General features: G+C 49.4%; 10 protein-coding genes across 10 annotated transcripts; 5 read left to right on the top strand and 5 right to left on the bottom strand.

Moving 5' to 3' along the window:
* Positions 1 to 559: 559 nt before the first annotated feature.
* Positions 560 to 3,908, top strand: F9C07_2428 (putative C6 transcription factor; the record flags this gene model as incomplete). The annotated part of the gene is made up of 4 exons (XM_071510951.1): positions 560 to 833; positions 941 to 1,724; positions 1,774 to 2,385; positions 2,438 to 3,908. 4 exons carry the CDS (start codon positions 560 to 562, stop codon positions 3,906 to 3,908), a joined length of 3,141 nt encoding a protein of 1,046 aa, XP_071363925.1.
* A 307-nt stretch (positions 3,909 to 4,215) lies between these two features.
* F9C07_2429 (oxidoreductase) lies at positions 4,216 to 5,193 on the bottom strand (the record flags this gene model as incomplete). The annotated part of the gene is made up of 2 exons (XM_041289996.1): positions 4,216 to 4,762; positions 4,886 to 5,193. 2 exons carry the CDS (start codon positions 5,191 to 5,193, stop codon positions 4,216 to 4,218), a joined length of 855 nt encoding a protein of 284 aa, XP_041143177.1.
* A 253-nt stretch (positions 5,194 to 5,446) lies between these two features.
* On the bottom strand, positions 5,447 to 6,144 carry F9C07_2430 (uncharacterized protein; the record flags this gene model as incomplete). The annotated part of the gene is made up of 3 exons (XM_041289995.1): positions 5,447 to 5,599; positions 5,666 to 6,037; positions 6,094 to 6,144. 3 exons carry the CDS (start codon positions 6,142 to 6,144, stop codon positions 5,447 to 5,449), a joined length of 576 nt encoding a protein of 191 aa, XP_041143176.1.
* Positions 6,145 to 8,216: 2,072 nt separating this feature from the next.
* On the top strand, positions 8,217 to 8,534 carry F9C07_2431 (uncharacterized protein; the record flags this gene model as incomplete). Its single annotated transcript, XM_041284866.1, has 1 exon — positions 8,217 to 8,534. The coding sequence occupies one exon, from the start codon at positions 8,217 to 8,219 to the stop codon at positions 8,532 to 8,534; it is 318 nt and encodes a 105-aa protein (XP_041143175.1).
* A 1,026-nt stretch (positions 8,535 to 9,560) lies between these two features.
* F9C07_2432 (putative rab-33) lies at positions 9,561 to 10,273 on the top strand (the record flags this gene model as incomplete). The annotated part of the gene is made up of 2 exons (XM_041290007.1): positions 9,561 to 9,629; positions 9,683 to 10,273. 2 exons carry the CDS (start codon positions 9,561 to 9,563, stop codon positions 10,271 to 10,273), a joined length of 660 nt encoding a protein of 219 aa, XP_041143174.1.
* A 3,150-nt stretch (positions 10,274 to 13,423) lies between these two features.
* On the top strand, positions 13,424 to 15,605 carry F9C07_2433 (putative C2H2 transcription factor PacC; the record flags this gene model as incomplete). The annotated part of the gene is made up of 3 exons (XM_071510952.1): positions 13,424 to 13,681; positions 13,819 to 14,119; positions 14,161 to 15,605. 3 exons carry the CDS (start codon positions 13,424 to 13,426, stop codon positions 15,603 to 15,605), a joined length of 2,004 nt encoding a protein of 667 aa, XP_071363924.1.
* A 637-nt stretch (positions 15,606 to 16,242) lies between these two features.
* Positions 16,243 to 21,236, top strand: F9C07_2277854 (forkhead transcription factor Fkh1/2). The gene is made up of 4 exons (XM_041290005.2): positions 16,243 to 17,925; positions 17,994 to 19,016; positions 19,072 to 19,964; positions 20,022 to 21,236. Exons 1-4 carry the CDS (start codon positions 17,812 to 17,814, stop codon positions 20,092 to 20,094), a joined length of 2,103 nt encoding a protein of 700 aa, XP_041143172.1. The 5' UTR covers positions 16,243 to 17,811; the 3' UTR covers positions 20,095 to 21,236.
* F9C07_2434 (uncharacterized protein) lies at positions 16,791 to 17,249 on the bottom strand (the record flags this gene model as incomplete). The annotated part of the gene is made up of 1 exon (XM_071510953.1): positions 16,791 to 17,249. The coding sequence occupies one exon, from the start codon at positions 17,247 to 17,249 to the stop codon at positions 16,791 to 16,793; it is 459 nt and encodes a 152-aa protein (XP_071363923.1).
* Positions 20,020 to 21,236, bottom strand: F9C07_2277853 (uncharacterized protein). The gene is made up of 2 exons (XM_041284871.2): positions 20,352 to 21,236; positions 20,020 to 20,288 (listed from the first exon to the last, which is right to left on the bottom strand). Exon 1 carries the CDS (start codon positions 21,103 to 21,105, stop codon positions 20,353 to 20,355), a length of 753 nt encoding a protein of 250 aa, XP_041143171.1. The 5' UTR covers positions 21,106 to 21,236; the 3' UTR covers positions 20,020 to 20,288; position 20,352.
* An 850-nt stretch (positions 21,237 to 22,086) lies between these two features.
* On the bottom strand, positions 22,087 to 23,746 carry F9C07_2437 (uncharacterized protein; the record flags this gene model as incomplete). Its single annotated transcript, XM_041289994.1, has 2 exons — positions 22,087 to 23,236; positions 23,283 to 23,746. The coding sequence occupies 2 exons, from the start codon at positions 23,744 to 23,746 to the stop codon at positions 22,087 to 22,089; spliced, it is 1,614 nt and encodes a 537-aa protein (XP_041143170.1).
* Between the last annotated feature and the right edge of the window lie 267 nt (positions 23,747 to 24,013).

Raw genomic sequence — 24,013 nt, 5'->3', positions numbered from 1 at the left:
AAGAGAGAGAAAGAAAAAAAAAACCCCCCTTCCAGAACTTAAAGCGACAGCTATTATCAATTTGATCGCGACAACCCCGCCGCTCCCTTGACCTGTTCGTACATGGTCATCATTTTGGGAATCTCCGCGGCCACTGTTTGACTCATCCAAAACGCAATTATTAATTTTACAGATCTTTCCTATAACTTCAGCACACCCGCTGTCGGATAATTATTTTCAAGGAATTACACAACCAGAAGCATAAAAGCGTTTTCTAGCCCAGTGATTGGATCCCACCTGCAATCCGTCGGAAGAACGAATCGCACCGTCGTCATTTCTCCTATTGCTCGATGAACCTGTGAGAAACGTCAATTCCACCCTCGTGGACGATAACGGTCGGATCGCCACGCGGGCATTGCTCCTTGCTGATCAAATTAGTCTCGCGCTTCTTTCGTTCTCTCGGGACGCCCAGAACACTGTCCTGATTCCACAAACGCTATTCAATCGGAGCTCCCTTGCATGCTTCTACGCCGACCGCCTTAATCGATCCCGACACCTGGACTGAATAATCGCGCGCGCCATGGGTACTCCATCCAGCGCTTTCCATACCGCGTCGGCGGATAATGCGACGGACGATGATCCATCGGGCCCCTCGGATTCAGTTTTTTACCATGATGATGCAGATCCCTCTTCCCTTCAGTCGTCGCACGACCAAGACGGCTCAAAACCAGCCAAAGAGCCCCTCCCCATGCAGAAGAGGCGCCGTGTAACACGAGCTTGCGATGAATGTCGGCGAAAAAAGATCAAATGTGATGGGAAACAGCCATGTACTCATTGTACCGTATACAGCTATGGTCAGTAACTGCCCTTCATGTTCTCTCTTGTGTCTTTGCTGTCCTTTCTATGGTCTACCTTGCACTACGTCTGTCTAGTTTGCATCTCACTCACTCCCCGTCGGTAGAATGCACCTATGACCAGCCGTCGAATCGCCGCCGTAATCCGGCCCCTCAATATGTGGAAGCCCTTGAAGCACGTCTACACAAGGCCGAGGCTCTCCTTCGAGTCGTTCTTCCCGACATCAATCTGGACGATCCCCGGTTCGATGAGCATGCTACCGAACAAATGCTAGCCGTCGTCAAACGCGAGAAACAGCAGCCACAGCAACCGCCCGTGACCACCAACGGCTCGAATTCCTCGACTGTTGCTACCGGGCCAGCGGAGGCTCCATCAGATAACTGTTGTGGTGAAGAATCTTTACTTGAATCAATGGTGGATAATTCAGGCTATCTGGACTTGGACGATCAAGGTCACTGGGATTATCATGGGCACACCTCAGGCATCACATTCCTTCGACGACTTCGAAAGCAATTGGGGGCCGTGGACATCTCAGCGCCGGCGCTGCGATCGCGGCCGTTCTCACAGATGTTGGACAGTCCAAAGTCGGCATCGGAGTCCCCGCAGGATGCATTGTTGCCCCCCACTCATGACCTGCCATCGCGCGAGGTGGCACGACGCCTGTGTCACAATGCCTTGGAAGATGGCTGTTCTCTCATGCGATTTGTCCACGAACCTTCGTTTTACGCCATGTTAGATCGGATCTACGATACCCCGCCTGAGCAGTATACCAATGAGGAGCATGCTTTTCTGCCACTCCTCTACATTGTGATGGCTGTCGGTTGTTTGTTCTCAGATGACGGGACTGGTACCCTGGATCTCTCCGGTTATGAAAGTGCCATCGGCCAAGGGTATGTCTGTGCTTGGTGCTAAAGTTATACATTCGCTAACTCCAACCAGGTTTCAATACTTCAAAGCCGGGCGACAGCTCTTGGAGATCACTGACTGCCGCGACTTGACCTCTCTCCAGGCAATTTGCTTCATGGTATTGTTCCTGCAATCATCTGCCAAACTGAGTACCTGTTATTCATTTGTCGGCATTGCCCTTCGCTCTGCCCTACGCCTGGGCCTGCACCGCTCGGTATCAGCCAACTTCAACCCCCTGGAACAAGAGCTGCGGAAACGTATCTTTTGGGTTATTCGGAAGATGGACGTCTATGTCAGCACCCTACTGGGACTACCCCAGATGCTGAGTGACGATGACATCGACCAGGAATACCCAATGTCGATTGACGGCGAGTTCATCACTTCAGATGGCATCTTACCCACACCACCGGATTATACGCCTCTCATGGCAGGTGCTAATGCACACACGCGACTTTCAAGCATTATGCTGAAAGTGGTAAAATATATATATCCGGTTAAGAACGCTCAGCACCGATCCAAATCAGATCAACGCTATGTTGTAAGTCATTCCAAGATCCGGGAGATTGAGCGGGATCTTCAGGCTTGGATGGAGGAACTACCGGCCGCTTTGCGACCTGGGACCGAAGTGTCCCCTCAACTTGAGAGGTATACTTAATCATCTCTACTCCCTTGTGCGACTAAGACTAACTTTCTGTAGGGTACGACAGTTGCTGCGCATTAGCTATGCCCATGTGCAAGTGGTCATGTACCGCCCTTTCTTGCACTATGTCTCGAGCGGCTCTCAGGCCCGTGGCGTCGATCGGCGATCCTACGCCTGTGCTGCTGCATGCGTTAGCGTTTCCCGGAACATCGTCCATATAACCACTGGTATGCATAAGAGAGGTCTGCTTAACGGGTCCTACTGGTTTACCATGTATACCACCTACTTTGCTATCCTATCTTTGTTGTTCTTCGTGCTCGAGAATCCCGACTCTCCCACAGCTAAAGATGGCGTGTTGAAGGATGCCATGGAAGGCAAGAACACTTTGACAGGACTGGCAAAGAAGAGTTTGGCTGCGGATCGGTGCTCCCAAAGCCTCATCTGCCTTTTCAAGAATCTTCCCGACTTATTAAAGAACCGCCAGAGCAAAGCCAACCCGGTGAATCTAAAGCGCCCTGCCCCGTCCAGTAGCAACAAACTGGGTAATGCTAAAAGCCCTACGGCCCCACCCGCGATGCCTCCTCCGCAGAGAGCGAGCACATTCCCTATTCAACTATTGAACAGGTCGACCAAGGAGGCCAGTAATCTACCCAAGAGCTTAGACGACAACCATCCCCGCCATAGTCGATCAAATTCTCGTCCAGCGAACACACCTTCCCCCTGGTTTTCATCGACACCCGAACCACCCACAGAAACCATATCGACCCCGTCAGAGACACAGGCGACAGAGTCCATTGCTGCCTCATCCAACACATCCCCCCTGCCGATGTCCATGTCCACGCAAGATATGCCCACGAGTCCATTTGTTGCTCAGCAGTTCTCAAATCCAACCAACCTTCCCGATCTTATGCCCATCATGTTTCCCTCTGACGATCCTTTTGCCTACCCTACCCAGCCGATGTCCACCTTGGAGAATGACCATTTCCGTCAGGACAGCGGGGCCATGCAATTCGGGCGGGATCTCACGACGCAGCGGTCGGCGCCACCTTCTACCGATCCCACAAACACCATCGGGGTATCAACACCGGCCCTGGATGGCCTGGGCAATTTCCCCTTATTTTCCAACAACAATACACCAACACTCATGAATGCTGCTCTTCCTATGCGCCTAGCAAACCCCCCTTCTGTGAGTCAGTCGCGGTTACAATCGCCTGTTTCACACGCATCCACCCCGGCGAGTGGGGAGGCAGTCAACAGTCCCGATCTGGTATCTCTCCCGAACAACAACTTCATGTGGCAGGGTTACAATTTCCAGCCGCAAAACTTCCCCACGGAGCAGTCAGCGCAGCCGCTGATGCCGTCAGGGAATGTGCAGAACTTTGGCATGGGCGTCGAGGACAACTCCATGGGGATGGGCATTGATTTAGGGATCTCGCTGGACGATATCTTTGGGAACACCGATGCGTGCCGGGCCGGCAATGGACTTCCCAGCGACGATTGGATCCAATGGATGAATGTTGGAAACTGATCTGGTATGATACCTTTCCTTTGCCAGTCCACGAAGTTAATGTAACGAGCAACGGAGTACGGATATTGATGTGGCGTTTGTGGGTTTCGTGTAGTTAATGAGTATCATTTTCCGTATATAGATGAAATGTCATGTTGATTTGTACATATCAGGTTCTCGCGGTATAGAAGTGTCTATTTAGCAGAAGATCTATATATGTTTATCTGTATAGTATGGTACACGTATGGTACAAGAACTTCACCCTCTATCCAACAGAACAACCCAATAGAATACAATACAATAAAAAGAAAAAGAAAAAGAAAAAGAATCACACCCTCCTCCTTCTGGGCGGCTGATACCAACTCCAAATATTCAACCCAACCTTCGTCCCCTCCGTGACCGGAAACGCCGCATGCCACGTCTCCAAATACCCACTCCCATCCGGCCTCAAATTCTCCCAAAAGATGGCATTCCCCTTCACCGGCCGAAACGTAACCCCCTCCGCCTCATTCTCACACTCCACAAACCGACACCACTTCTCATCCCTCGGCCTCTTGAACCGCGGAAAATTCGTGCCACCACCCGTACACTCGTCCCCGAGATACACCATGAACGTACTGGCACGGTCGCCGCCGCGCGCACTCGAACCCGCCCAGTCATAGTGGTGCCGGTAGTGGCCGGAGGCGTTGTAGCGCTGGGCCCACATGCGCTCGATGTACAGGTGCGGTCGCCAGCCTTGGAAGGCCTTTGCGCGGTTCTCGAGGCAGCGGACGGTGTTGGTGCGGGGGAGGAGGGAGCGGTCGGAGAGTCGGGTGTTGGGGTCTACTTTTTCGGTTGTGCCGTCGTAGATTATGGAGGGGGTGTAGGTTTCTTGGCTTGGTGGTTGTTAGTAGCCGTATTTCTTTCCTTGTTTGGGCCATGTGGGGGAATTGGTTTTGTGTGAAGGTGGATATGTATGTAGGCATGTCTAATGCGCTGCGCGGTGGGATTGAACTCACCCGAGTTCAACGAGGTGGTCGGCTTCCTCGGAACTGAGGAAATCTTCGATGTAGATTACCAATGGGTCGCGACGGAGGAGATGGACCCGGTAATTGTCCGGGGCACAGGTGGGCTCAATGCCATCGTCGAGACTGAGAATTGTGTCGTTTAGGATCGGGCCTTCGAGGTCGGCGGCGTCATCGTCGGGGTTGAAGGTGAGGTCTTCTTCGGCGGGGGGAAAGAATTGGCGGAGGGCGGGGGCAATGAGGAAGATATAGATTGGGAGGAGATAGAATAGGGAGCCGAGGATTGTGGAGAGTTTTAGCATTCTTTTCTGGGTAGAGAGGAATATATATACATGGGGAGGGAAGGATGTTGTTTTGGAGATCGGAAGAGTTTAATGGATATACTCGGGGTCCAGAATGTGAGCCCGGCTGATCGCGGAATTGCTTGTTTGGGTTTAGGCTGGGAGAAGTGGGACGATAAACTAGACTAGATGAGGAAGGTATCTTCTATCGCTGATCAACTAATCAAGTATATGATGTACTTCCATACTGCTTATATTGTCTTTCTAGTTCCATCTAGCACCTCTCGCCTTTAACAATCACACTCCAGTGATCGGCGTGATCGCACTTTCCGGAGAAAAAGTTGCCTCCTCTCCAGCAGTGATTCTCAACCACCTGAGCTCCATCGGCAATGTTGTTGAAGCTGGGAAGGGTCTTGCTGAAAGTGTTCTAGAAGAGACGTCAATACAGTTCCTTGACTTCCGGACTCGCACGCCCAGTAAATTATCTACTCACATCATTGCACCACCAGATAGCAGCATTGTAACTACAGCTGACCCGTCCGCAGTTGTTAGGTCCCGGTCCGTTTGTGGGCTGGCCGGGGACCGAACGCAAATACTTGATACCACTCTCGACATACTTGTGGTTGGCCTGAGGATACTGATAGCATGTTACCGTATCCCGCTTCTCGAAAGTAAGCTCCCGTTTCTTGTCGGCGTTCAGGGCAGCGAATTCTTGCTCGTAGTTGGGGTTAATTGCCAACAATTGTTCGTGGACCTCCTGCACTGTTCCATTGAGATTGACTTTGGGGCCGCCAGGGGTGGTCTGGACTTCCCAGGAGAGGTCCTCGACGCCATATCCAGGGATAGGAGCTTCGACGGCGTAGGCCTGAAAGAGGTTAGTTGTCATCGAACAATGGAGGTGGTTCTAAAACATCGTCGTACCACGGACGCAAGTCCAGCCGTGAGGATAGAGGCAAAATAGGTGACTTTCATGATAACAATTATAACCTGGATTCTGGTACTGAACAAAGTATATTGGAGAGAATGCGATAAATTCGTGAGTCTCTCATTCCGGTCTTTATATGTTGGCGGCGACAGTCATAGGCCGCAAGACTATATCCTCCATCTTTGATATTCTCTCCACTGAAACGTCTCACGGAGAAATTTCTGTCAAACCGAAAGAACTAGTACATTGCTAGACTGGGGGCCATAAGTGAGACATCTACCATATCCAGCAACTCGGGGATCCACATGGTGTTGACAGAAAGGGTGCTCATATTGCTATCTGGTTTTGGCCCCATAATAGCACCGATTTTCTCCAGGTCTGTTTTTTTTGTAACCTTTCTGCACGCGAAAGAGCGATTCACGCAGTGTAGTTAGTCCCATTGGGCACTCTTGACCGGTCCTGTATGTTGGAAATAGACATCATTTCAATCCTCGTCCGGGCAAATCGACGATCGCTGCAACCCGCAGTAGCCGAAGGGTAGTTCAGTTTCATGATGCATAGAAAATCGAGCATTGTCCCAAAAAGGGAGCAGCGGAAACTCCACCTACTATCTGGAGGGGCAATTCGGGAGAGGGACCTCAGACTCAACCTCTTCCTAATTTTTATATGCTAATCTTTAATCATTCTTGTTTTTCCTTCCTCTGATTCGCTCCGTCGGTATTTGAATCACTACAAGGTGGACCCGGACCCCAACGCACTCTCCAGTGCATTTTCCAAATCGGTTGAACGTAGGGCATATTCCAGCTCAATAGTTGTACTTTAGCCTTGAGATGAACACTATCCTGATCAGGTCAATATCCCTAGGGCAGCCGACTAGGGCTAAGACAAAACTAGAAGGTCATGTACGGAGATCGTGACCCTAGTAGAACCTGACTAAATTGTATAAATTCATCCACAGATTTATTCAAATTATCCAACTGATGCTCTAACTAGTTTTTATATGTATCACCTACCAAATTGACTGTTTTCAAGTACAGTGGTTAGGTGATCCTGCGTTAGGAGTCTCAGAATATTATATATATAAAGTAAAATTACCCGAGTAAAAAGACTTAACCCAAGTACCCTATGTACATATTTGTCATCAAAAGAGAAGAATCAAGATGGTTCAAGTAGAACTGTATTGATAAATTAGGTAATTAGGCCTTTTCTTGTGAATGCCTTCACTGTGGTGAAGTTATATTAAAAAACTTTAAGAGAATTCAAATCTACATCCACTTCAAGGACCTAATATAGTAGAGACCATAAAAGAAGCAAAATAGAGTAAGCTAGAAGTACTCCTGGATCATTGACTGAGCATACTAGAGGGAACTGTAAGCGACCGGTGCAGCTAAGTATATGTTATATCTAGAAATGTATTTCATATCACTTTCCCTCACGACCAAAGAATAGCTACAGGATTTATGTGGTCATTATCATTATTCCATCGTTTTCTATATAATCATTGACTTGAGAACCTGCCAGATCTCTACCAACCCTGCCGATAGACCTGTCCACTGCGAGTATTGTCAATACAATTCTATACACTAATTCATAGAAGAGCGGGGTACCTGGCACACTCATCTCCACATAGAGCTCTCCTTCCATCTTCGGCGCCTTAGATGCACTCCAGCAAGGACAGACATCCCATACTCAATCTCAGGCATCAACTGGGACAGGATGTACTCAATCAGTCAGAGCACGATCTTCACAAGATCACGTAAAAGCAAAAGTAAACTGGTCTCCTGATATCACCATCGAACTATATCCTGTCACATTCTGGATATGATTGGGACTTCGTTTACATTGTGAGCGTCATAGCAGTATCAAAACAGGCGCCACTAAACCCTATTGTCCACGAGTAACAACTCTATTGCTATCTCCCCACTCAGTATCTGGGGTATTAAAGTGAGGGTTTCCTAGGTGTATTTCTTTCATACCTAAGTAGACGCATTCATCTCCTCCTGGGTTTGTTTCTGTTCCTTTCATCTCGAAACAGCGCCTCCCCATCCACGGCAGATCACCACCGACCAAAGAACTGAACACTAACTACCACAGAGCCTAAACCACATCTCAAATCACAATGCCGACCCCAACAGCCGATCCAGAATTTCTCCTCCCCGACCCTACAGTTCAACAGCGGCGGCTGCAGAATACGACGCAGAATCAGGCTGCAGCCTCGAGATTGCAGGACACCTCTCGCTCGGCCGGTGAATCTCAGGAAGAAGACCTGACTTCGCGAATGACGCTGCAGGAGTTCCTTCAAACTGGAATGGATAAAACTGGAAAACCCGTGTCAGACCCAGTTGCGTTCACGGATGGTGCCAAGATGCAGCAAGGCAGTCGAGACTTGGATGAGGCGGATGTAGTCGCTGCCACTTGGCTTGATGATTTTGATTAAGGTGAAATTTTGGAATGTGTTGCTGTGATGGTTTGGGAGCGTATCATGAGGAAGCATTCAATCATTGTATGTTTATGGTTTGATTCGTTACGCTCATTAGACTGATAAGTTTCGATGTTAATTACTTGGCTCTCGTCTCGTGTCTGGTGATCTATTATCAGTAAAGACTAGGGCACGTTAGATGAAATAGTGTAGCTAAGGGTGCCCTGGCTATAAATAAAGCCTTTACATTCTCTTCGCCTTACAAAGAAAACTCTACAGAGGTCACCGGAATAGGCAGGCCAGGGGTGCAAAAGCGAGGGGCCTTCAGGGTCAAGGCATTGTCCTTGGGACCGTAGCACATAAACGCGAGACCACTCCACAGCTCGATCGTCACAGATGTGACATCAGGAAATTATAGCAAATTCCAGTGGAGAAACCCCTCATTCTCTAGTTTCACTGGTCAATACAATAGTTCCGAAAACCCTAACACGACTTTGGGGTTGAGTGGATCGACCATGTCAGGTTTGCGTACCGATGATATAAACGCGCCTTCCGCACGCCACAAGCGTTCTTCTGGAAATTCATCAACCAGAGGAATTAACATCACGTGGAATAGCAGCTGACACTGAGGTTTAGCTTCTTCAAAGCATCCCCCGATATCTCGGGTTTTGTTTCCACAGGCTTAGTTTCAATGCCCTAATTAGTGCTATGATGTAATGGGTTCGCCTCTCGTATGCCTAAGGCGGTAATATGGCCGTATGTCCATACGGGACCAGACCATGCCATTCAGTTCACTGTTACTTGTACACTAGAATTGGTTAAACAATGCATCTCTGCCGACTTACCGATCGGCTGATTCTCGGACTGTCTCGAACTTCGATATTGATGACGTTGAGTCTAGAATTCGAGACAATCTGAAGATTGCCGACAGCGAAATAGTTCGATACACAAATATCCCTCAAGTTCTACTTGTAGCCATTCGACTGTTCCTGATACTCACTATAACCCTCGATCAGCACACACACACACCTATGCTAGCCAGACATGCCAGACAAGGTAAAAGTAGTAATAGTCGGTGACGAAGGCGTGGGCAAATCAGCACTCATCCTACGGGTAAGTAAAGTACCACTCCATCGAGTCAACTTAACAGTAACCGATAAGTTCAGCTCTGCCTCGACCACTTCTCCGGCACACATGAAGCCACAGCGGACGACAGTATCCGCAAGTCCACCGTAGTCGACGGTCAAGAATGCATCCTCGATATCATAGACACAGCCGGCCGAGAGCAATATGCGATGCTGATCGAAGAATGGATTCGACAGGGTGAAGTCTTCGTTTTGGTTTTCGACGTCGCATCCCGGGAATCATTCACCCATGTTCGGAAATACTACGATCAGGTCCGAAAGATCAAGCAGGTTGTAGATGACCACTCGATAAACCCACCTGCTACACATCCGGGCGCGCCGTTTTTTGCGCCTTTGATCTTGGTCGGGAACAAGAGTGACCTGCAACATAAGCGGGCCGTGTCGGAAACGGAGGGCATGGAGCTCGGTAAAGAGTTGTGCGGCGAGTATGTTGAGGCTTCAGCTAGGGATAATGTTAATGTTGAGGCGGCGTTCAATAAAGCGGTTCGAAATATTCGAGAGCGCCGATATGAAGCTGAACATTCGCTGTTTCCGCAGGCTGATGGGGTTGCGACGACGCCAAAACGGTATAGGCCGTTTCATCCTGGTAGCTGTAGATGTGTTGTGCTTTAATGATGGGGTGGATGTCATTCTTAGAGATCATTAAAAATAATATGTCCGAAGTGGGTGTTCTCTAAACCTTTGGGAGACTGAGCAGCACATCTGCTGGGACAGAGTTATAGATGGAAGTTCCCCGGCATCAGATATATGTGCTGGCCATATCCCCGGGATATGGAATATCACGTGCTAAGTCCACCTTTCCCTTACGTATTTGGAAGATATTATGATCAAGATAGTTTAGAACAACGAATGCCAAGGGGGGGGAGGGGGGGAGGGGTGATGTTTGACTCGTGTACAATGATTCATGTTTTGGAAAACATAACCCAAGCGGTCTATGGTCTTGTCTCCCGTCAAACCAACTCAACACCGACCAGCAATTGACACCCCCAAAATAGCACAACACGCGCTCAAATTGAGTGTTAGATCTTTATCAGAAAAGTGTACTAATACATTGCGTATGGAGAAAAAGTGCGGGGAAAGGCCCGCAATTTCTCGTATACGAAGTAGTACCTGCGGAGCATATGCCATATCCACGGATGGTGCATCATATACTGAGGACTAATGCACGTACTAAAATATTACAACGTTGAGGCTAACAACAACTGGCCGTGAGCCACTACATATATAATCCGCTGGATTTGAAACTAAAATGGCGCTGCCAGCCGGGGTACTAGTCACCAGTGTAATGTTTGTTTACAATTGGAATGTATATATCCTTGTATCCAAACATTTAATTACTGTTTTATTTTTTTATTTTTTTTTTTTACACCATACGGAAACTTGGGGCGAGTGGAACGACCCTGGCAGACACGAAGTAGGTGGTAGCATATCGTCGTAATGTTCACACCAGTAGGCAGATTAAGCTTAAGACGATGTACCCTTTCTAAGTAAGAGAAGCCATTTTGTAGCGCAGCTTGCCATACGAGCCGTGGCAACTTTATTAGTAACGGAGGTGGGTGACGAATTCGGGATAGGAGGTTTCCTGGTCGAGTAACATGGTCATTTGATGCAAGGAAATCCCTTAAGAACAGCCCTGTGTGTTTTGCTGTGGTGAAGATTGTTCTTCCATTCCGTTTGGCCGTCGAGGATCGTTACCTAGCAAGGATTTCGGCCACTAAGGTATTTGTGGAATACCAAGACTAGTAGAATCGGATTGTGTCGGGATGCTTTGACCGAATCCTAGGGATCGTATACGGGCTGCAATTGACGGCATTTCTACCAGAGCCTTAGTCAGTAAGAGGTCACACCTGAGTATCTGCAATAATCACTCGGTGTTGCAGGAAACCATTACTATATGTACAGTATGTACTACACTGTACTCCGTACAAGAAGCCGATACGTGGATTTTATACAGACATTGGTAACGATGTACCCCTGTACCCTGTACCATACTAGAAATGGAATGGACACAGGGAGGCATTCCAAGGTGAGTTTGGATAGACAACCAAAGCTTATGAGAGGGTTCAACTCAGTCTGTATCTCGGTGAACGAGGTGATTGCCATATCCTTTCCGGGAGATAGTCCGAAAAAGAAAAGTGGGCACAAGCTTGAGATAAGGAAGGGGACATTCGGAGGATGCACCTGTGTGGGAAAGTGAAACCTCCTAAAGTCGCCATCTGGATTGATAGCCGTTCCCCTTCCAGAAGCACGTGGGTTGTACCCAGCTAATTGAATTCCATATCTTAACCTCACACTTGGAATCTCTTGGCAAACACTCTTTCAACGGACACCATCTGATAAAAGTTAATGATGTACTTATGTAAGGTAATTGGACTGTTCTGTCAAAGAGGTTGTTGGCAGATGTTGAACTATTGGCTAGCCCTGTTCTTTTTTTTATTTCCTTTCCCCATTTCCACGGCTCGTAAAAGGTCGCGTTCAGTCCTCTTTCTATAAAGTTGGACCTGGGATAAAGTTTAGCAGCCGTTCAATAACCTCAAAATGCCACAAAGCCAAGGCAGCAAGATTATTAAGTCTAGCGCCAAGTATGGCAGTCTCGATTGATCATCTTGGCCACTCCCAAGGCTTTCACGGAGCGGAAGACCAAGACAGGGAGGTGCCAAGAGAGTACCCGTGGTTACTTCCCACTGAAGACCAGGACTTCTGAAAAAGCACTCTTGGCCCCGGTTGTGGTCGAATATGAGGTAATTTAGAATCGGCTCCAGGCTATCGTTGGTTCCTTTGATAAGGCCCAATCGTGGTTTGATTTTCAGGTAACCGCTCGTGATCTCGTTTAAATTTCCCCGAGAACTGGCCCAATCAGGTTAGTGATACCCCCGTCTTTCCAGGGTCTGATTGGCGCTAACCCATCACTTTTGTAAGCGGGGCCCGAGGGTCGCAGGTCTCCGGTAATGCTGTTGTATGGTACGTTTCAGGTCGGCTGCCGATCGTGACATGTGGACACTATATTGGGGAATAATATTGAGTTAAGTAGTGTCATTCTGACGGTGCATTGGAGGTATCATTCTGAGAAACGAATCCGTTTCCAGGGGATTGATTATGCCAGGTTGCCTTTCTCCTTTTTCCCATTTTGTTTTTTTCTTTCTCCTTGCTTTGCTAGTAAGATGTGTCCACTCTTCCTGTGAAATATTACGGAGTAGAACAAGGAAAAAAGTGGTGGCCTAATTTTCCTGCACGTGCGGTATCGTACCAGACCAATACGGGAAGTAAGGAGCGCCACAGCCCCGCATCATTCTTGGCCCGGTCTTGTCGTCTTGTCCCTGTCCTCCGCCGGGCTGTGCAAGCGGTCTTTTCTGGGCAAGGCTCGGCTCCGGATGTCCGCACAGGACAAGAACCCAAGCCTCCCCCTCTTGCTTCCAAGACTTCCTCTCTTCTTATCTCTCCCCATATTTCCCCCTGAATTGTCCTGTCTGTCTTTTTCCCAGTCTTCCCTTCACTCCCCCCTTTCATTTATATCATCTTGTGTTTTTCACAACAGTTCTATATTCGGTAACATACGCGTGTTGCATTGGTAGTTGTTGTCATTGCCAACTCATCGCGTCTTACCTTCTCTCCCCATCCCTGATCTTCCTTATTAGCCAGAAGTCCCTTGGCTTGGACATCTTTGGTTGTCTATTGAGGAACATCCCACTTGGTTTGACTTGTATTGAGTCCTTTCACGACGACTTCCGCTCCCAAGAAAAGGGACAAGAAATTTTCTTGGCAATGTCGGAACCCCAAGACACCACTTCCCCTTCGACTGCGGCTGCTCCTATTGCCGCGTCGACTTCGCAGGAGCAACCCCAAACCCAGTCGCCGCCTCAAGTCTCTGCTACCACGACATCCTCGGTGACGGCAACCGCAGCCGCAGCGACCGCAGCTGTGGCATCTCCCCCTGTTAATGGTGCTGCGCGCCCGACCGAAGAGTTGTCTTGTCTTTGGCAAGGATGTTCTGAGAAGTGTCCCACCCCAGAATCCCTCTATGTAAGCTCACCCGTGATCCCATACTCCTGCGATCATCGTCACCCCACACAGCAGGCATTGTTGCCACTTGTCCTTTCGACATATCACATGGGAGCACCTCAATCGCTTACTTTTGAACGTAGCTGATCATGTTATAGGAGCACGTCTGCGAACGTCACGTAGGTCGCAAGAGCACAAATAATCTCAACTTGACTTGCCAATGGGGCAGTTGCCGAACTACTACTGTTAAGCGCGACCATATCACCTCTCATATCCGAGTACATGTGCCTTTAAAACCTCACAAGTGTGACTTCTGTGGAAAGGCCTTCAAGCGCCCTCAGGACTTGAAGAAACATGTCAAGACACATGCAGATGATTCGGTTCTGGTTCGGTCACCTGAACCGGGTTCCCGGAATCCAGATATAATGTTTGGAGGTAACCCAGCAAAAGGTGTGTCCTGTGTCTCTAGCTGCATTCGCTGCGTAACTGACCCTATGGAGCTCTAGGCTATGCTACCGCTACGCATTACTTCGAACCCGCCTTAAACCCCGTCCCCAGCCAGGGTTATGCTCACGGAGCTCCTCAGTACTATCAATCTCATCATCCACCTCAACCAGCGAACCCGTCTTACGGTAACGTTTACTATGCGCTTAATCACGGACATGAGGCCGGCCACGCATCATACGAGTCGAAAAAGCGTGGATATGATGCCCTGAACGAGTTTTTCGGTGACCTCAAGCGTCGCCAGTTCGATCCAAACTCGTACGCCGCAGTTGGGCAACGCCTACTTGGTTTACAAAGCCTGTCTCTTCCCATTCTCAGCGGTGGCCCACTCCCTGAATATCAACCCATGCCTGCGCCTGTGGCAGTAGGTGGCGGAGGCTATAGCCCTGGTGGACATCCTCCCGCTCCCGCGTATCATCTCCCTCCCATGAGTAACGTCCGTACCAAGAACGACCTGATCAACATCGATCAGTTCTTGCAGCAGATGCAGGATACCATCTATGAAAATGACGACAACGTGGCAGCTGCTGGTGTTGCTCAGCCGGGTGCCCATTACGTTCATGGCGGCATGAGCTATCGCACCACCCACTCGCCACCCAGTCAGCTGCCTCCAAGCCATGCTACGGCCACCACTTCCGCAGGCCCCATTATGGCTAATCCTGCGACCCATTCGCCGACTGGGACACCCGCACTCACACCACCCTCGAGCGCGCAATCGTATACCTCTGGTCGGTCGCCCATCTCCCTGCCGTCAACAAGCCGGGTATCTCCTCCTCATCACGAAGGTGGCTCAAGCATGTACCCCCGCCTTCCATCGGCTACTATGTCTGACAGCATGGCCGCTGGCTACCCGACCACATCAAGCGCAGCTCCTCCGTCCACTCTTGGTGGTATCTTTGACCATGATGATCGTCGCCGGTATACCGGTGGCACCTTACAACGCGCAAGGCCAGAGGAGCGTCATCTACCTGAGCCAATGGATCTGTCTCATGATAATAAGGATGACGGAGAGCGGACACCACCTGCCAAGCCGCGTCAAGCACCCTCGTCACCCGGTCGCATCTCCGCTAGCTTGATTGACCCTGCTCTTTCGGGCTCGGCAAACGAAGCAGAGACGATGCGGACGGCCCAAGCCGCGACTGAGGTCGCTGAGCGATCAGACGTGCAGTGGGTTGAAAAGGTTCGCCTTATCGAGTACCTGCGCAATTACATCGCGTCTCGTCTCGAACGGGGTGAATATGACGGCGATTCAGGCATGACTCGTGAGTCGCGCACCCCAGAGGCTGGACCCGATGGCCACATGGAAGGTGTGGAGACCGAGCCCGTTTCTCATCCTGCCAAGTGTGAGTCCCCGGTGAAACCTGAGGCGGGAGGTGATACGGTGATGTACCCAACACTACGGGGAGTGGATGAGGATGGTGATTCTAAGATGCCTAATTAAGCGATATTCTTCAGACTGGTCTGTTTGCGTTTCCATGATCTGTTACTCTACTCTTGTGCATCCTTTTATTTACGGCTCGTTACGAAACCGTTGTGGGAGTTTGTCTTATCTCGCTTTGTTTCTTTGCACTGAATTGTGGATCTTGACTACCGAATACCTACTATTTTTGTAACCGCCGGTCGTGTATTTGTTTTTGTAAGAACGTTTGGTTCGAACATTTCTGTTCTTGTATAGTGGGGAGTTCTGAATGTAAAGGATAGGGATTTGGGTACAATTTATCTTATTATTTTCCCCCCTCTTTTTAATTATTATTTTCCTTCCCAGACTCGGGCATTAATCTAAGTTTGGTAGACCTGCTAAGAGATGAAGAATGAGGGTGACTTAGACTATGATTGGTCAGGCTGCACAGAAAGCCTTTGGTCGGGTGCAATCCAGATGCATGAAATAACTGGGAAAAGTAAATCCAACCGTTTGCAACCAAACCATGTTTATTTGATTACAGACTACTGCTGGTATATTGCCCTTGGTTTTAAGATAGAATGTATAGGGAGTGGAAGGTAATAAATATTTAGAGGAAGTCCATAATGTTACCGTGCCCTTTCTAGAAAAATTCAATAGGGGAAAAATGGAACTAAAGTTTTTTTTTTTTTTTTTTTTTTTCTTTTCTAAGAGGTCAAAACCGATCAAAGACATTCCAATGGGCAGGCGCTAAACTGAAGACGGGGAGAATGACGCAAACAGAGGCATGGATTCAACAGTCCAGGATTAGCGGTTAACTATCACGAGTACCGTTAAAGTGGAATTCGAGAATGCTAAGTTCTGATTGCCCGATCCGGTGTTTTCCCTGGTTCGGTTGGATGCATCACACGAGGAGAGTGGAGGAAGAATTAAGCAGCGTTCGATTTGCTTGTGTTGACCCATTGATCAGCACTTCCGAGGGCTCCGTATTGCATACTCGGTTGGTAAACTCACCCCTACAGTTGAGTAAACCAGTAATAGAACGAATAGTTGGGGGTTGTCGTAGGGATGGCTGCATGAGTAGTGAAATCTTAGAGCTGCTCGGGTGATTTAGTAAGGGAGGAAGTATTAATTTACTCGTACGTAGTAGACAAGGGAGTATGCTGCTCAAGGGGGAGAAACATGCACAGGATCTCTGCAATTCCTGCAACCGGGGGTTCATTTGATTCATCCTGGGATTTCAGGGAATTTGCCGGGTCTTTGTCTCGCTTTTATTCCCCATAATAGCTCTATTTTCAGGGCCTGGTTGTCTTCTTTTCCTTCAGTCTGGGTCGGTCTCCACTGTCTGTTTACGGCAGCGGGGATCTCATCCATTTGAGGTCCACGGAGGTAGTATTGGGGAATCTCAATTTCTTTTAATAAATATTCAATATTAAAAGGTTGGGTGAGCCGAGAAATTGACTGGGGAAGATTGTTGACCTCTTTTCTCCATTCATCATTGTTGCGAGACAAAGAGAGAGAGAGGGAGTGTTTGGGTCTGGAACTACTACTGACAGTTCCAGTGTCTACTTGACTCGACTGTCTACTGATAATAAAAAGCAGACTAGACGATCCGTCAGCAACCGACTTTTGACTTCCCCACACGGAAGCGGTCACGCCCCAAACACCGGCGCGCGTTATCGTCATCGCTTCTCTTTTCTCTCTTTTCCCACTTTCTTTCAAGACGTCGTATCTTCGTCGCTCCCAACAACAAGCCCTTTGTCGCTCCACCCCGCTTCCTCCCCCGTGCGACTCCCTGGAATCCCAATTCAACCAGGCTCACCCTTGACGCTCCTAATAACAATATCTCGACAACCGCCAAAAAAAAAATTCCCGTGGCTGAATAATAATAAGTCAGCCACGCCCAGATCGCGTCTTGCGCGGTGGCAAACGATCCTTTGGTTCTTACCCTCTCGAACACCCGGTTCTAGGTTTTCCTTTGCCCTCTTTGGGTCATCCGTCTGCCGTCCTCGCTTCGCCTTCTTACAATCTCTTCCTACGTCAATCGTTTTTGTTTGCTCGCCTGGCGCAGAATTTCGTGAATTATATGGGTCCGTGAATCGCGCACAGAAAGTCAACATACCTTAAGCTTTAATATTGGCAATACGACGATTTATCTACACCATTCCAAAACGAAAAAAGAAAAAAGAAAGAAAGAAAGCAACAACAGAAAATCCTTGCAGATTTCGCAACAGTTCGTTGATCAAATATGCCACTATCGAACAGGCGCCGCGCGCGGCGCAAGGAAATCCAACTACAAGAAACCTCGGACGCGGAAGCTCCGGACTCCTCACCTACCCGGCCGTCGAATAAGAAGCGCAAGGTGTGTGGTTGCACTGCTTTACTGGGATATATTCTTTGTTGATCGGTGACTAACTTGCTTGTTTGCAGGTGGAACGGACCTCCCCTCACACTCGTCCCATTAAGACCGGAGAATCCGCCGATGAGGCTGACCACTCGTCCCCAGAACATGAACTATCGGAGAACCAGGATCTCGTGGATATGGTGATATCATATCTCGATGCCGCCCGCGAAGAAGTGCGCGTGATACGCGATCACTCCAATACGAAGACAGAAAACAAGCAGAGTATTCGTGCCTATGCAAAGATCGCCGGCCGCAACTGGACATATTATGTCAAAACTCTCCATGTCAACATTGGGCGCGAACCGGATCGTGAACAGAAGCTAGATGAGCAATCAAGCCCTGTGACCATCGCTGCACGGGCACTGCCAGAGGTGAATGTGGATTTAGGACCTAGCAAGTTTGTATCACGTCTGCATGCCGAGATCTTTTACGACGGCGAGGAGACAGCTTCTTGGCATATTCGTGTCAATGGCCGTAACGGCGTCCGGTTGAACAATGCCATCCTGAAGCGCGGCACTGATGCGATCCTTTCATGCGGTGATATCATTGAGATTGCCAACACCCAGATGATGTTCGTTACCCCCGGTGATAAAGCCAACATCCATCCCAGTTTCGTCCAACGCGCACAGCGCCTTGCCAACGGGGAAGAGGATGTAGCCGCGTGGGACGCCTCGCAACATGCCCATCCCCACCCTGCGCCATCGGGTGCCCCCGAGACCACACGCCCTCCAACTGGCCAACCTTCTTTGGCGCCAGCACCGCATTTCCTCAAGCGTCAAGTAACGCCGCCGCCACGGTCTCCCGACACTGTTGGTGCCCGGACCGCCAAGCAGTCCCCGTTATATAACCGAGGCATGATGATGGAAAGCACGGAGGAGATTGATTACAGCAAGGACTCGGCTAAGGATCTGAAGCCTCCGTACAGCTATGCCACGTTGATCGCACAAGCCATTTTCTCTAGCGAAGAAGAAAAGCTTACACTCAACAACATCTACAATTGGATCATGGACAAGTATGCATTCTATCGTCACTCCCAGAGCGGATGGCAGGTACGTGATGTCCTACATAGTGATTGTTGACTCAGTTGCCCTGACCCATGACCAGAATTCGATTCGCCATAACTTATCCCTGAACAAGGCTTTCCAAAAAGTGCCCCGTCGTACCGATGAACCAGGAAAGGGAATGAAGTGGCAGATTGCCCCCGAGTACCGTGAGGAATATTGGAAGAAGCAGCTTCGCAAGGGAACGCAATCGTCGGCACCATCCTCCCCCGCCACCAGAGATCCAGCTACGCGTGGAGCCAATGGTATGGAGGCGGTTTTCTCCAGCAAGAAGTCGCCTCCAGTGTCGTCCCCCGGGTTTAGCTCTTTCCCCGTAGCTCCGGTTGAAGCGTACACGCCGGAACGGGGTTCGCGGGCCAGCCGGAACGGCCCTCAGGATCATCCTCTCCGCCCGCCTGTTCGAGACTACGAGGAGCCGTCACCCTTGCCTGCGCGCTCAGCTATCAAGAACAGCAGCAATGGCACAAGCCTCCGGTATGGCTTATCTGACAACGTAGCTTCTCCGCCAATTTTATCGTCCTCCTATTATGACGAAGGGCCATCGTCCATGATTACACCGGCACCACAACGGCAGCAACCCCGCCTGCCGCCGCCTAGTACCGCGCAGATTCCGTCCAAGTTTATGCCTATGAGCTCGCCAGCACAGTTCTGGAAGTTTGCCGATATTGGTAGTACGCCCGCCCGTCCGGTTCCAGACATGAGCCCGCTCAAGGGTGACCCTGGGGATGGACTGGGCAGCATTCCGAGCAGCAGTCCGCCACCTCCGAACTTGGTCAGCCCTAGTAAACCCGGTACAGCCAACGGCCTAGGCACTGGACGATCACTACCCCCACGGCGTGAACATGATTCGGCGGTCCGGTCGTCCGCGAACGGGGCGGGTCGCGATCTCGGAGACGATGAGGATGAAGATGATGGAGGTGGTTTTGATCTTGCGAGGTGAGTTTTGTCAGGAATATGTGTAGTAGGTGTACTCATGACTGACTTCGTGACAAGGGGCTTTCAACCGATTGGATCGTACCATCGGCAGTTGAGCAACGCCGCTCGCACCAGCGCTGCAACCTCATAATTGTTCGATTTACCTTTGCTTGTCTTTTGATATCCCCATATGAGTTACATGGCTTCCCTTACGATATTATTGCTAGAGCAGACCCGCATAGAACGGAGTAAACAGAATGAATGGATGGTGTCGCGATGTTTAACCAGGAGGTTCTCTTTTCCAGCTTTTCTGATGTACTTGACGTGAGCGATGAGATAATGTACCTATAGCTATTAGTATCAGTTATACCATATCATATCATGATCTTTATTCAGGTCCAACACCACCTTATTCCTGGTCAGTAACAGTGACATCCGGCCAAAACCTCTCTTCCAACCACTTCACTTGCCTCCACCACCTTTCACACCGTGCCACCACCTCCCCCTCCTCATTCAGCACTCTTGAAGCCAGAGCATCAACCACTTCCGCAATCCCCTCCACAAACTCCCTAAACTCCATACTCGTCCAATTAGGAATGAACCTCTCCCTCAGCGCCCCGCCATCTAGGTCCCTCTCCCCACCCTCTCCCACACTCCCCATAACCCGCTTCGCCCCTTCCCAAGACTCCAGATAACAGATCTCAGTCGCCCACAAAACAACCAACCCCTCCAACAAACTCACCGCAGGACTCCCCGCCGACATAAACATATCGATATACGCCTGCGTAATCGTCCCCGGCCCAAACTTCTCCTCCCCATCCGGCACAACCGCCAAATCCAACCCATACTCCCTCGCCACCTCCTCAAAGAAGCCGATCTCCCGCTGAATATTCACCAACGCATCGATGAGTACCGCAACGATCCGTCGCTCGAGCGCAGTCTCAGCGTTATCGGGCGCATGCGGAAGCTGACATTTCGATAGCAGGAGTCCGATAAAGCGAACGTAGGATTGCGCGTAGAGCCGGTCTTGCGAGAGCCATTTTGAGAGCGTGGATTTGGGAAGTTGGCCCTTGCCCGCGGCTAGGAGGAAAGGGTGTGTCGTTGCGCGGTGGTAGGTTGAGGGGTTGTGGGTTTTTAGGTGCGTCGTTAGTCCTTCGGGCATTTTGGGTCGGGATTGGCTTGTTTGGGGGCTTTTAAGTTGTTTTGTTGGGGTGGTTTCTGGGGTATGCTTGTGGTTGTATGTTTTTGTTGAAGGGTGTTTGGTTTTGGTGGGGTTGTTTTTATTTATGAGGGGTTTTGGATGTGGTTACGTCAGGTTTTGTTTACATTTTGATACTTACTACTTTCTTTAGGAGTGATGAGTTTATATGCACTGGATGCTGTTTTTAGAGGGTTTGGTTCGGGTGTGGGGTAGATATCATTGCATTTTTATATGAGATGTTGCTTTTATACTATGACTTGGATATTATAGGGTGTATGGTTGAATCTATACGCTGTTGAGGCACGGTGACCGGCATTTCGGTTTAGCTGCATTAAATTTGTTAGCCGATGTCGATTAAATGAGGACTGACGGGTCCACTTCTCCATGTATACTCCGTACCCTCTAAGCTTACTTTTTTCTGTTCCTATTTACACTCCACTGTTACACATGGCTTTTCCTATATACTACAAGGCTTGGAGAGCTCTCGCTGTGATGTGCTTCTCTAGTTCTCGAGTCACGCCAATAAGGCTCATAGTCTGATTAAAACTCTTCTCTACGTAGTAATCAGTATCATTGGAGGCCAACGTCTATACCAGGATGCCATTTTACTCATTAGGTAGTGAGAGGTTTATTTCAGCGTGTTTCCCCCCCCCGCTAATTTATGTCGCTCGAGTGCATCTCATACAGCTTCAAGTCCTGTGTGTACTAATATTAAAACATGTAATTTTCACGAAGACAGACCTGGAATCTAGAACCTCGGTAGAATAACATCAACAGCAATTAAAGTTTAATCTTTTCTGAGCTGTCTTCCATCATGCATTGAACCACATCCAGACTCCATAGACTACTGCACTACCCCTGAAGATCATACCCCGAATCAATCTTCGAACTTAAAACTACAGCATTCGCATCATCAATTCGACCTGTCATCAATTCTTCCCCTCATCGGCTATGTTCCAGCATCATGCAGAGCATCACCTCCATGGTGTATCGCGCATCATTCCCCGCGTTGTGTAAATGCCAGCCGGTCATGTTAAATTCCTGGAGTATATCTGCCAGTTTGCGCGTGGTCGGCTCACCGCGAATGATACGGAAGAATTCCGCTGTGTCCACCACCCCTATGAACCCGGCTGTTCCCTCTGGCTTGCGCTCCATTCGTACTCCTATCTGGCGGAGATACTGGACGTCGCTGCTTACAGCATGTCCAACAAGGACTAGATGACGTGGTGCACGTGTGGAAGAAGATGAGGATGGGATTTGGAAGGCGTTCTGCACAACAGCGCCCAGATCATCGGCTGAGACCCATTCACTGGCTCCGAAATCGAAATTACCGGGACAGCCTGCGACAAAGTGTTGATTGACGTGGTGAGCGTATTCTTCCACACGCAGATGACGCGACTGGATTTTAGTCCTCCAATGAGCCCCGGCTTCGGCTGGAGACATGCCAACGAGATCCAACGTATCCAGAATGGATATGCCCACTTCCGTTATCTGCTTATGATGATACTCGTTAGATTCCACATCAATACTAATAAATACAGACTCCATCCAGAAGGGAAACGGCGCCGGCTGATCCATGTGCAGCGGCCGGGGGGTCTCAGGCACCGGTTCCTGGGCTTTCTTTTCCTCCCAGGCCGCGTCATCAATCAGGTCATCTGTCTCACTGGAGCGGAGACCCAGGTAACTCTGTACTCGTCGGAGACCCTCAACTAGACGTTGTTGATTTTCCAGGCGTTGTTGCTGCTTGGCCTTAGAGACCTTCTTTTTGTTTCTAGTTGTTTCCCATGCGGCCTCTATCATTTGCTCAAAAGCAGTGAACTGCTCTTCCATCCCAGGCGAAGGACGAGGCGCCTCCGATGAGGCAGGGATTTGCGATTCAAGGCGATCTTTCGTTTCCCGACATGTACTTCTGCCTATGAATATGGGCTGCGGAAAGCCTTCTTTATTCAAGGGAAGAACCAGTCCTTCCTCTGATAGAGTGAAACTGCATTGCAGGGCACGGTTAATCTCCTGGAAAAAGGCACGGACCTGGGTCGTGGGCACGAGAATCAAATGACGAGGGCCCGTAAGAGGTCGAAGCTTGATATAGTACCTGCATTGTTAAAGGGGCATTACACTAAGCAGACATGGACACTCACAGATCCCAACATCGGTTCCAGAACTTGCCTCCATCGAAGAATTCGCTGGCCAATTTCTGTGATAGCGGGCCTTTGACGTACTTGTAGGCGTACCTTGAGATTGTCACCAAAGGAGAGAAAGTTCCGTCATGAGGCACGTTAGGGCCTTCTAGAGAAGGGGACGGGATGGTATCGTTCGGAGTTGTCTGTATGAAAGATCCAGGAATTGGAGCTACGCTTTCGGAACCCTTCTCCCTCACATTCTCACGTTGCTCATCACCGGTAGCTGGTTTAGAGGGCCCGAGGCTCTGCACCGGCTGTGAAATGGTAGTGGTAGAGGGCTCCCTGTCAATGTTTACGTTGTCGTTGATAGGAACAGAGTCCCGGTTGGACTGAACCTCAGGCACAGTCCGGAGTTGAGTATCGAGTCTCAACAAGGCTTCGTCCTGGCTGAACAACAGATTCAGACGTGTTATTCTATCCATAATTCTCAATATGTCTGAGGGAGCTCAGATTAAACAAATCATGGAGATGAGATGAAGGAAGAAATAAATGGGGACGTGTAACAGAAAAGCAGAAGGTGCGCTTGCCTATAAAGCAAACCAGGAGTGAGACAACTACATAATTCTGGTATTGACAATTCACGTTATAACGTAGGTCAGAATAGACAGATCGGTATTTTACTGAAAAGCATGGTATATCCCTCACATCCGGTCTTCTGGTTGCGTGGATGTATTCCAACTGCATTGCGT

The sequence above is a fragment of the Aspergillus flavus genome, chromosome 2, assembly GCF_009017415.1.
Source record: "Aspergillus flavus chromosome 2, complete sequence".
NCBI lineage: Eukaryota > Fungi > Ascomycota > Eurotiomycetes > Eurotiales > Aspergillaceae > Aspergillus > Aspergillus flavus.
The sequence above is the reverse complement of the archived record's forward strand: the minus strand, read 5'-3'. Positions and strand labels throughout refer to the sequence as shown.

Coding starts and splice junctions, on each gene's coding strand:
- F9C07_2277853 (XM_041284871.2), bottom strand. CDS start 21,105: ATGCCCGAAGGACTAACGACGCACCTAAAAACCCACAACCCCTCAACC.
- F9C07_2277854 (XM_041290005.2), top strand. CDS start 17,812: ATGCCACTATCGAACAGGCGCCGCGCGCGGCGCAAGGAAATCCAACTA. Junction 17,926..17,993: donor CGTCGAATAAGAAGCGCAAG/GTGTGTGGTTGC, acceptor GCTTGTTTGCAG/GTGGAACGGACCTCCCCTCA. Junction 19,017..19,071: donor ACTCCCAGAGCGGATGGCAG/GTACGTGATGTC, acceptor ACCCATGACCAG/AATTCGATTCGCCATAACTT.